The sequence below is a fragment of the Phalacrocorax aristotelis genome, chromosome 23 (assembly GCF_949628215.1).
Source record: "Phalacrocorax aristotelis chromosome 23, bGulAri2.1, whole genome shotgun sequence".
In the NCBI taxonomy this organism is placed as follows: Eukaryota; Metazoa; Chordata; class Aves; order Suliformes; family Phalacrocoracidae; genus Phalacrocorax; species Phalacrocorax aristotelis.
The window spans coordinates 814,844-827,003 of NC_134298.1; the positions used below are offsets into that span (position 1 = coordinate 814,844).

Here is a 12,160-nt window from a genome sequence, read left to right on the forward strand (position 1 = left end):
GAAACACAGACGGTTGTCCTACTGACAAGGAGAATCTCCAGTGTTTTGGGGACAATGGTGAGGGTGTTGTGGATCTCCAGGAAGGAGACCTTGCCGAGGAAGAAATACGTCAGGATCCTCAGGGACTGATCACTCCCTGCAGTGAAAAAGATGAGGCCATTCCCATCCGAGTGACGAGATACATGGAAAAGGTAAGGACAAACAGGACCATGTGCCACCTGGGATGAGCTACCAAGTTGATCAGGGGAGTGGAGGATCACCCTTATGAGGAAAGGCTGAGAGGCTTGTGTTTGTTCAGCCTGGAGAAGAGAAGACTGAGGGGGGGGAATCTCATCAATACTTATAAATATTGAAAGGGTGGGTGTCGGAACGATGGGACTGGACTCTTTTCAGTAGTGCCCAATGACAGGACAAGGGGCAATGGGCACAGGCTGGAACACGGGAAGTTCCACTTAAATATGAGAAAAAAACCTCCTTTCCTGTGAGGGTGATGAGCAGTAGAACAGGCTGCCCAGAGACATGGTGGATCCTCCTTCTCTGGAGACATTCAATACCCCTGCCTGGATGTGCTCCTGTGCCCCCTGCTCTGGGTGTGCTTGCTCAAGAAAGGGGGTTGGACAAGATGATCTCCAGAGGTCCCTGCCAACCCCTAACATTCTGTGATTCTGTGTTCCTGTGATTCTGCATACCCCACTCCCAAAGGCTTTCACAATCACAACAGCCAGGTGGAAAGTCTGATCAAAACACAGCTCTCTCTTACTTTGTTGGAGAGTTCTGACCCAGTGCTGACCACAGGTGATCATCAGAGCAAGTTGGGAGGGGCGGGGGAGGGAGGGAGGGAGGGAATGAGGGAAAAAGAAAGACATGGCATATCCTCACACCGAAAAGCCCTGGGGTGACCAGCCAAAGATTGCAGGGCTGGGAGCAGCTGGGCCCCTTCTAGTCAATACAGCCACAGGCAACCCCACTAGTGCACCCCAGGCCAGCAGCATTTGCCCGCGCTGCACCCATCCGGCACTTGAGCTGGTTCTTCCACCAGCACTGTGGCATTCCTGCCCTGGAAATCCTGGGGCCTCTCGATCCCAGCACTCAGAAGAAGCCTCCGTGAGGGAAGGGGCATGGCATAAGCCGGGAAATGAAAAGGCAGCTTTGGGAAAACAACCACCCAGACCATGTCATTACCTGGGAGGTTTTCCGTCCATCATGAACACCTTAGAAAATTGGCACTTCCGTAGAAGCTACGTCTGGGCCTGGAGCAGGTCAGGGCCACCATAAAAGGCAGCCCAACTCCTCGCTCTCTCATCCACTTCTCTTGCCTCCTTCTCCTTGGAAAGCAGGTGAGTCTGAAGCCCTTTCCTCAGGTGCTTTTTCTGTGTATGCAGATGTGTGCTCCTCCATCCTATGCTGGGTCGCGGTGCTGCTTGAGATGGGGAAGAACGGTGGTGGTCTGACTCAGAGAGTGTCTGGAACTTGGTAGAGGGGGCTTTTCTTTTAAGAGGCAGGCAGCAGCCTCGTTGGCCCTGGCAACACTTTGCAGTACCACGTCTGCATAAGGCCAAGAAACCCTTTTGCCTCACTGCCCAGTTCCTACCTCCTGGCTCAGCAGGTGCCTTTCACTTTGGTGATGGACTCATGCCAGACTGCTCCTCACATGTACCTGTGCTTTGATTCTTCTCTGGTCTATCTCTCAGGTGCATCTCTGGACCCAAGACATGTCCTGCTATAGCCAGTGCCTGCCATGCCGGCCCTGCGGCCCGACCCCGCTGGCCAACAGCTGCAATGAGCCCTGTGTCAGGCAGTGCCAGAACTCCACTGTCGTCATTGAGCCCCCGGCTGTGGTGGTGACCCTGCCCGGCCCCATCCTCAGCTCCTTCCCACAGAGCACCGTGGTGGGCTCGTCCACCTCCGCTGCTGTTGGCAGCATCCTGAGCTGTGATGGAGTGCCCATCTCCTCCGGGGGCTTTGACCTCTCCTGCATTACCAGCCGCTACTGTGGCAGAAGGTGCCCCCCCTGCTAAAGCCACGGGTGACAGCCTGGACAAGGATTGCCCAGAACCCAAAAGCTCTTGCTAAACTGAGGACAGAGCTCCTGGCCATTGATTTCAGAGAGGCTGAACGTCCAGTGCTCCCACCCAAAAGGAGGGCAGCTGGAGCCCTCTCAAACATGGCCACACTCTAAATCTCCTGCCTTCCACTCCCTCCCATCTTTTTCTTGTCTTCTGAGCTAAAACTCCCAGAGCCAACCTGGGGCATCTGCTGACCCCTCTCCCTCTGTGGGACAGGCAGATGGATGCCCTGCGGAATCTTCACCGTGGGCAATGGGAACAGACTTTCAGCAGCCGCTGGTGCTCTCCCTGCACTGGCAGCATCCTCTAGAATTGAACCCGTTTCCCCTTCAGGGTCATTAAAGTTTTCTGCATCCCAGCCTCTGCCTCCACATAATCCTTTCCTTGGTGGATGTTGTCTCGTGTTGCCAAGGATGGAAGGCATTGCCTTTGTTGGCAGGGGGAGAAGGTGAGGACACAAGTGGACTCTTCATCCTTCCCAGCAGAATGGGAGGGTGGGACAGATGGCAGTGGGGTCCTTCCAGTCACTGTCTCTTGGAGCTGAGGATGACATACTCAGATCCTCCACAGCCAGTGGAGATCAAGCCTTGCATTCTGGCATCTCTGCTCAGATATGGCCCCTTGGCCTCGGATCATGTCCTGCAGGAGGGAAACTGACCACTGCTATCCCCCAGTGAGGAGCCCAGTGCTGCTGGAGGCTCTGAGAGGTCAGCAGATGACAAGCCTGTAAAGAGGGGAATTCTACCTATACATCCTATACATCCTATACAACCTCCACCTCCCAGACAGTTGCCTTCACAGGGCTGAGGTGCCTCCCAGGCTGATGATGAAATCAGCCTGGCCAGGCCACACACCAGGGCCCTCACGCCCCTCACACACCCCCAGATCCCACCACACAGGGTACCCCAAGGGCAGCAGCCAGTGCCCAACCTCCCACTGCTGCTCTGTCATGCCTGGCCTTCCCCCAGCCACGAGGCAGCTTTCCCCAAGGCCAGCCCTTCTCCTGGCAGGGCCTGTTGCCCACCTCTGCCTGGTGGTCTGCTCCCCCACTGAGATCTTGGATCGAGCTGTACAGCCTGCTCCCACTGCAGAAGAAATGAGGCGGGGCTGGGGGAAGGCCGCGAGGTATGGCATGGGGAGGGTTCCAAGGGTGGGCAGAGTGCGCTGGGGACAGCAGGTCCTCCGGATCCCAGCACATGGCCACGCAGCAACTGGAGGGTCCACAGGGTAGTTCTGAGTCTTTTCCAAAATTGTTGTAATCATAGCTAATCCCAGGAAGGATGATTGCCGCATGGCACATAATTTATGTTTTCCATCTTTGAACTCTGACCTCTTGAGGGACACACCCTGGAGCAGGCATTCTAGGAGACAGGCCTGCAGGAAACCCTGAAGAAGCAGCATGCAGCAGGAAAATGCAGAAAGCAAAGAGGAGCAGCAAGGAAGCACTGCACAAAGAGCCCCAACGTCCTTCATTGCGCATCACCTCGCCAGAGCCTTTGTGCAGAATGACCAGGTAACCCATGGTGGAGTCAAGGGAACCTGAGGCACTTTCACCACTTCCTCCATCCTCTCAGGCCACTGACAGGGGACCCTCCTGCAAGATCATGGCCTGCAGATCTCTGGCTGCACTGAGGAAATAGTGCTGAGGGTCCTTTCCCTTGAGTTCAGCCTTGCACAGACACACCCCCTCCCCTCCCTCCCCTGGCTTGTTGCACAGCCAAGGAAGCTCCCTGCACCACCGTGTCACGCACAGCACAGATGGACAAGGCACTGTCAGAGACCTCAACTTCCTCCAGCCACAGAAGGCTGTATTTCCCCGTGGTGTTCAGCGATGTGGTGAGACGGCCACTGTGCTTGGAGCCAGCTACTGCCTCATACGAGATATTCTGTGGGGCTTGGCCGTTCCTCTGCTGGTACAAGGGCAGAGCATCAAAACTGGAGACTTAGTAGGTGGGGATTGTTTGGAAGGTGTCTCTCTGCTTTACCATTCCTTAGGTGAAGGGTATAAAGGGGATAGGCCTGTGCCTGGTGACCAACCGCTCTGACACATCCTCCTGTGAAACATCTTGGGAGTCTCTCCTTCCCTGATGCCTGCGTCTTCTATCTCTCCATCCTCAAGCCTTGGCTGGGGTGGCCTCTCCTGGCTCCTGCATGGTGTCTAGCCCCAAGCTCCTGTCAGCACACCCCAAGGCTGCAGCTCTCACAAACACAATGGTCAATGCACCCAAACCCTCCAGACACCAACTGCCCCACTCAGCACCCCCAGCACGGTGCCCTTTCTCCCTCTATCTCCAAAAGCTATCTCAGGAACAAACAAAGGAAGTTTCCTGCCACACTGCCCATCCCATCTCATAAAACGGCTTCTGAAACGCTTGTTGTGGGGAAAAACCCACACTCAAACCCAAGCAAGCCGTCCTTCCACTTGGCCATAACCCTTCCACTCTCAGTTTCCTCAGAACCAGTGGAATCTGCATTTGTCCTCTCCTTACTCCTAGCCTTTAAGAAACAAACCTGCCACACTACTTTTACTCTTTGCATAGCATAGTGTAGGTTGGACAAGACCTCTGCAAATCACCCATTCCAAGTCCCGCCTCAGAGCTGGTCTCATTAGATGAGGCTGGTCAGGGCTGTCTCTGTCAAGTCTTGAAATTTTCCAAGGCCGGAGCCTGCACAACATCTGTGGACAGTGCATTCCAGTACTTGACAATTTTCAGGGTCAAAAAAATATTTAAAATAAAGGGAGCTTCTAATATCTAAATGGTATTTCCCAGGTTCCAAATTGTGCCTGTTGCCTCTCGTCCTACCACTGTGCACCTTTGGGAAGAGCCTGGCTCCATCTTTTCCTCACCCTCACAGCACATAACTGTAGACACCCATAAGTTCTGCCTTGAGCCTTGTTCTCCTGTCTCAGTGTGTCATGTCCTCAAGCTCCCCTGACTGCCTTGGGGGCTTCTGCTGGAATCTCTCCCACGAGCCCCACTTCCTATAAGCTACCAAAGTCTGATCCACGCACCTGAACAGTCTGATATTGCAGGCTCCAGGTTCAGGCAGTTCCTAGATGCAATGCAAGAAAGGGTTTTTTTCCTTCCTTGTGCTAATTTCACCAGGGAATCAATCACAGGAGCTCTCACGTCGCCTGCCAAGAGCCTTTCCCTCCAGCGACTACCATCCGTGGATACTGAGGGAAGCAGAGGAGCAATTCAGGCAGGTAGGCTACTTCTGCTGAGTATCCACTCCTGTGTCCCAAGTGCCTGGGCTTGGACTTGGCTGAAAAAGTCACACCCATATATGTCCCAAGAGCTTTCCTCACTGGCAGAGAGGCTGGGGAGGCACAGACACAGCCTAACCACAACACACCGCATGTTGTTGCCCTCTGCTTTGCAGACAGGCTCCATCCAACCCTTCAAGTACCCAAATGGACAACCCCTAGCTGCTAGTGCTGCCCTGGGCTTCAGGACACCACCACTGAGGTGCTGTCTGGAAACCCCTCCAAGGAAAGCCTGGAGAAGGGATCCATTGCCAGTTCAAGACAGGGACCTCTGCCATTGCAGACACCAGGTTTCCCTCTCTGCTTCTGAAGCCCAAGAACATGGACTTTGAACAGCTGAGTGAGCTGCTCGAGCCATGCAGGCTTCCTGGGAACCAGCTGGACAAAGAACTGACCAGTCAGGGGATGGCTCTCGTCTTCAGCAGACCTCAGCCCTTCAAGCCCTTGGGCAGCCCTGCACTTCTCCTTCTGACTACCTCTGAGACATGGTCTTGGCAAACATGTCTCTACAAGGCGTACCCAAGCTTTCACCCTATCTCTGGGACAAAATAAGTAATACACAACGCATCACCAGGGATGGGCTGGAGCTTGCAAGGCTTGCAAAGTGGAGAACGCCCGGAGCTGCAGCAATGGGGATGGTCTCTAGCTTTGATTTTTGTCTCTCATACATGGACTTTGGAGGTGAACGGGCTGAATTTCAAAAAAGGCCCTGCAGCTTGGACCCCAATGCACCTTCTCTCCTCCTGTAGTGAAATCACAATCAATTGAACAGCTTTTGTCGAACCCACAAAGGCCCCAAAGCCCTCTGCTGTCCTTAAATCCACCAGGGATGGCTGGTGCCTATTTACCTTCATAGCACTGAGCTTTCAAGGACTTGCTTAAAGTTGTCAGGGGCACAGAGGCAGAGAGCTGGCCAGCGGAGCCCTGGTTCTGAGAGTGTGTGCGGAGGCTTGGCTTGCTCGTGTGCCTGGGCATCCGTCTGTGCCTGTGGGTGCATTTGTGCCTGTGTGCTCGCATTGGTACGTTCATTTGCAAATGCACCCGTGAGGGTGAGTGTCTGCCAGTGCGTGTGTGTGTGACCAAGTGCACTTCAGTGTGTGCATGTGCATATGTTTGTACACATGCACATTTTTGCAGGTGAGCAAGTAAGTGTGTGTGTGTTGTCAGTGTGCCTGTGCGTGTCGGTGTACGGGCATCTGTGTCTGCAGACGAGCACATATATATCTGTGTTTGTACACGAGCTTGCATATATATCTGCCTGCAAGTATGAGTGTGCAAGTGCATATAAGCATGTGTGAACTCTCACGTGATGGCAAGTATTGGGGTGAATGTGTGTGCAGGCGCAGGGGTTCCTGTGTAACTGGGGGTTCATTCACGTGTGTTTTCTGCCCTTGAGAGTGTCAACAGCTCCTCCCATTTTTGAGTCATCAGCAAACTTAATTGGCATTCCTTCCAGTCCTGCATCCAAGTCATTAATGAAGAGACTAAAGAGTACCGGCCACAAGATGGATCCCTGCCGAACCCCGCTAGTGACTGGCCACCAGCCCGATGTAACCCCATTTACTATGACCCTGTGAGCCCAACCTGTCAGCCAGTTGCTCACCCACTGCATTACGTGTTTATCCAGCTCTATGCTGGACAGTTTGTCCAGGAGGAGACTGTGAGAGACAGTATCAAAAGCTTTACTGAAATCCAAAAAGCTTACATCTTTCTTACATCTTACTTTCCCCTCGTGAACCCATGCTGGCTGGGACCAATGACTGCGTTGTCTTTGCAGTGTTTTTCAGTAATTCCCAGAATAACCTTCTCCATAAATTTGCCAGGCAGAGAAGTGAGACTGATGGGCGTTATCGTTGCCGGGGTCTTCCCTGTTGCCTTTCTTGAAGACTGGGACAACACTTGCCAGCTTCCAGTCAGCTGGGACCTCCCCAGGTTTCCAAGAGCAAAAATCAGTGAGAGAGTTCTTGCTATGACATCAGCCAGCTTTTTAAATACCCTCGGACGAAGCCCATCAGGCCCTGTCAAGTCATAGGGATCTAGCTGGAGCAGCAAGTCCTGCGCAAGTTCAGGGTTGATTGGGAGATTATCACTCCCACAGTCATGGTTCTCAGTGCAGGTGTTTGTGTTTGTGCAGGTACACAGGTGTGCTTCCACTCTTATATGTGTACAAGCGCCCATGTGCATTTGCGTACATGCATGCTTGTGACCACAAACACCTTTGTGACCCTGGGGATGGGCACGTGTGTGCACCCTGTGTGTGTGGGTGTGAGCATTTTTTGACGTGCATCTGCGTGTCCGTGGCTGTGCAATTCCTTCCATTCACTGGTGATGTCAAGAGGTGAGAACAAGAGTCCAACCAAAACTTGTTGTGAAACTCTGGGCTGGCTCAGACATCCCACGGGGGCGAGTTGCGGTGAATGTCCAGGTTTGCCCAGGGCTGCTGCACCATCCGTGCTGGATGTTATCTGGGAAACAGCCCCTGTGCTTGCAGTCGTGTTTGCTAGGAAGCAGGAGTGCTGACACGTGGGAACTGGACCCTCTCCTTCTTCCAGCCCAGCCCAGGAGGCAGGTCCAAAAGAAGAAGAGGTGGGAAAAGGCTAAAACCCCTCCGTCAGCAGAGGAGGATGTCGTGGTTCAGCCTCAGCTGGCAACTGAACACCACGCAGCCGCTCGCTCACATCCCCCCCCCCACCCCTGTGGGATGGGGAAGAGAATCGGACGAGCAAAAGAACTTGTGGGTTGAGATAAGCACAGTTTAATGATTACAATAAAATGATGATGATAAATGATTATGATAATAATGACAATAATGTTAATATAATAAAAGGGAAAAGGAAGGAAAGGGAAAACAGAAAAAAAACGCAGAAACACGAACGATACAGCCGCTCACCACCCGCCGACCGACGCTGCCCGTCCCCGAGCCGCGATTGCTCCCTCCCTCCCCCGGCCAGCCCCTCCCAGGTAGCATACTGGGCATGACGTTACATGATATGGAATATCCCTTTGGTCAGTTTGAATCCGCTCTCTTAGCTGTGCCCCCTCCCCTCCCAGCTTCTTGTGCACCCAGCAGAGCATGGGAGGCTGGACATGTCCTTGACTAGTATAAGCGCTACCCAGCAACAGCCTAAACATCTGTGTGTTATCTCAACAGGATTTTTTTTCCCTGCTAATTTCAAAGCACAGCACTATACCAGCTAGAGTGAAGAAAATTAACTCTGTCCCAGCTGAAACCATGACAGAGGAGAAAGTGGAAGCCCACCTGGAGAGTCTGCACCAGGGCTGAGTCTGCACGGCTACGTTCTTAGCCTGGGACAGCTGAGCGGCCATGGCATCTGGAGGTGGTAGGCATCCCAGTCCCAGAGCTCAGGGGCTGGAACGAGTGTCCCCCGACTTCATGGGGATAGCAAAGACCAGGATGAGAGCCTCCCTCCGGGTGCCTCTGCGCAGCCCAGAGCCTGAGGCCTTTGCGAGGTGAGTGTGGAGAAATGGACTCGTGGGTGTGTTGGGGCCAGGGAGGGAAGAGGTAGGGAGGAGAGAAGGGAGGGAGGGAGCGAGAAGGGTGTGACATGACCCAATGGATGGGAGCCTGGGAGTGTGGGGCTGAGGACTGCAGGGCTAGAAGCAGCTGAGCCCCTCCTAGCAAACAGGGACACAAGGCACCCCACCAGAGTGACTCGGCCTCACATTGTTTGCCTGCACAGGAACCCTCTGGCACTTGGTTTGCATCTGCTGCCCACACTGATGTGTTTCTGTCCTGGAAATCCTTGGGCTCATCATCCCAGCACTCCATGAATGAAGCAGCATGGTAGAAAGGTTAAAATTAAAAGGTAGCACTGCAGGAAATCAAAACACGGCCTGCGTCATTAGCTGGGACACTTTGATTAAGGGATGAGCACGGAGAAGATTATTACCTCCACAAAGGATGCCGGTGGACCTCGGCAAGTGCAGAACCCTTGTGAAAGCAAGTACAACTCCTCGCTCCTTCATCCACTTCTCTTGCCTCCTCCTGCATTGAGGACCACATGAGGGAGCTCCTTCTCCACCCTTTGCTCCAGGATGAGGCCTTGCCTCAAAGGCCGTCTCAGCTGGTACCCTCTCCGCCATGCTGTTGGGCTTGCAGCTCCTTCTTATGGGACATTGCAAGGGGAAGAGCGCTTGGCTTGGAGAGACGTGAGGGACTGGCTGAGGCGGCCCCTGCACTACAGGGACTCTCCCAAGCGGTCACTGAGCAAGCTGTTGATCTAGGCTGATCAGAGTGGAGGCAAAAGAGGGGCCTTCACATCTCGCAGAGGAAGGGGAGTGTGGGACACATTGCCTCGAGGCCCTTTCCAACACTATTCCTGGGAACTGTGGAAGGCAGCTCCAGAGCCAGTGACCTGCCTTGCTTTGTCTCTCCCTAGAAATGCCCTCCTGAGCATGTCCTGAGGTTGGGGAGCCTGGTCACTGGTGTCCTCAAGGGAGCAGCCTGGGGACTGCAGCAGGCCAGGGGGAGGTTCACGGTGTCCTCCTGGGGACGGATGTTCCTCCTGCTCTGCATGGAGCTGTGCTGGGAGGCAGCTCGGCAGAAGATGACCTTGAAGGCTGGCACAGTTGCTGTGCAGGGGGAGAGGGAAGCAGGAGAGAGGGACGGCAGGAAGAGAGGCTGGGGCTGCTGCCTGAGGGTCCCAAGGGTGGCCAGAAGCTTTCCAAATTACTGCTTTTACCCACAGAGGGGTTGGAGAGGATCTTCCCCCTGTGGAAGGGGACCTGTGGAACTGCTGCAGGAAGGTGATGGGCCCACGGAAACACCGCTGCCCAAGGCTGTGCTCAGGGATTGGTTTGGCGGCAGAGACATGACCCACTCTCTGACCCTGCACATCTTCAAACTCCTCACAAGCAAAGCCCAAGAGAGGAGGCAGGAAAAGCTACTGAGAGGGGAGGCAACTAGTTCAACGCAGACACGTGAACTGAAATGCTGGTATGCTGATACAAAGTCTCCTTTTCCTCTCAGCGGCTATTAGGGTTTGGGTTTTTTGTTTTGTTTTGTTTTTCTTTTGTAGAGAATGTATTTACCGGCAAATAAACTTGGGAGGAACTTTGTGAATTCAAGGTCAGTCCTCTGTGCAGACCTCAGCATTTTCAGCCTGCAGGAAGCTGGACTGGTAGGAGACATAGAGTCCTCCTCTGCTGCGGCATTGCTTCTTGCATAGGAGCTGGGGGCGCTGGTTCAGACCCCCATGTCTCCCTGAAGGAGATCACAAAGACCACCAGGGAGGTTGTCATGCATTCTTTGTTTCTACCAGTGGGGTAGATGAGACACCTGCTGATATGAGTCTCGAGACAAAAGACACCTGGTTGCTGCTGGGGAGGATGAATGTGCCTGCGGATCTTAACAGTGGTCAAGATGAACAAATTGCGAATATGTAAATGCAATGGCTCGTGTCTGTGCAGCTTGTACCTTACCAGCCAGCAGAGCGCTCCGTGCATGCTTACATCCCTGACAATAACACTGCACCTTCATGTAGAGTGCCATGGGAACATTTAAGACCCTGCCTGCATAAACTGATGTCTGAAATGGACAGGAAACGTTATGTCACGGAGGGCAGAGTTACCTCAAGCCTGAGCACATCAAACTACCACACAGAATACAGCTGTGAGAGCACAGCCCCGTTTCTCATGCCCACCTTCAGCATTTGCTGTGAAGGGGAAATTAAAATGGTAAGTGCTCAGCAATGGTAATTTGTGACCAAGAAATGATCTCTCATGGAGGTCAAGAAGGCCCAACTTCATAAGAGGTTAAAGTGGCTGGCAGCAGGAAAGCCAGAGACAGGACTGCCTGTAAGGGGGTGCAGTTTCCCTGGGTGATGAGATAAGAAAGAGCTGCAGCACTGTCTTGTAGCAATCCTGGAGTGTGATGCTCAGTGGCCACCTTTGGGCAGCAGAGCTGGTGCTGGAGGATAGACCCAATGTCAGGCTGAGGCATCCCATGGAACTGCTCACAGGACTGCTGCTGCTGCCAGTGTATGTAAGGAATTGGCTCCTGACACACCTTTGCACACTCCTTGTAGAACTGCTTATGGTCGTAGGAGTCTGTCCAATCTAGTGTTCATTACTTATCTTTTTCAATTATTTAAGCAAAGATGTGTGTTTAATTCACCTCAAGGGGTAACGTAAAACTTGCCCTGCAGCAGCCTGCTGCAAGTCTGGCTTGTCCCAGACACACAGTCCCCTGCTGCCGTGCCAGCTCATCACTACAACACCGCTCCCTGTGTAGGAGCTGCGGATGATCATAGATCGCTCCCCTTGTTATCCTGAAAAGCAGGTTCGTTCAACCCGGTGTGCAAAACGCCAAACGACACACAGGGCGGCGGTATTTTATTCAAGTCACTTTTGTGCAAGGATTGGTGCTAGGTGGTAACCCACAAAGCTAGCACACCGCACCGAGAAACTGCTAGGCATTTATACAGTTAAAAATGTCAATCGCAGCTAATATTCACACGCCTCAGCTAATAATGGGTTAATTTCTTTCTCCCTTTGATGTAACAGTACAGCTCACTTTAATGTACTGCACCTGCTCATAGGTTAAGGGACTTACTAGGAGCGGGGGTGGTTCCTGGCCTGTGGGCCTGATTTTCAGTATAATCACAAGGAGAGTTCCCCTGCTGGGCACTTTGTTTTAGTTCTTATCTACATCCCAATTAGTTGTTCTCCTTGACTACAGAAGTTATCAGCCTGTTCTCAGCATCTTCTGAGGTGGGATGTTTGCTTTGGTCAGTGTCTCAGCTCTCCTCAAGGATATAATCGTAAAACAAGTGCTTCTCTATCTCTCAGTTTCTGTCTCCGGCCC

At 53.1% G+C, this 12,160-nt stretch overlaps 2 protein-coding genes across 2 annotated transcripts in view; one reads left to right on the forward strand and one right to left on the reverse strand.

The window, feature by feature from the left end:
• LOC142068101 (T cell receptor alpha chain MC.7.G5-like) overlaps positions 1 to 12,160 on the reverse strand; it is a 532,408-nt gene that overhangs the window by 266,112 nt on the left and 254,136 nt on the right. The window lies entirely within an intron of this gene.
• Positions 1,713 to 2,018, forward strand: LOC142067875 (feather keratin Cos1-1/Cos1-3/Cos2-1-like). Its single transcript, XM_075116872.1, has one exon. The coding sequence runs from the start codon at positions 1,713 to 1,715 to the stop codon at positions 2,016 to 2,018; it is 306 nt and encodes a 101-aa protein (XP_074972973.1).

Excerpts from the sequence above, each read along its gene's own strand:
- LOC142067875 (XM_075116872.1), top strand. The coding sequence starts at position 1,713 with ATGTCCTGCTATAGCCAGTGCCTGCCATGCCGGCCCTGCGGCCCGACC.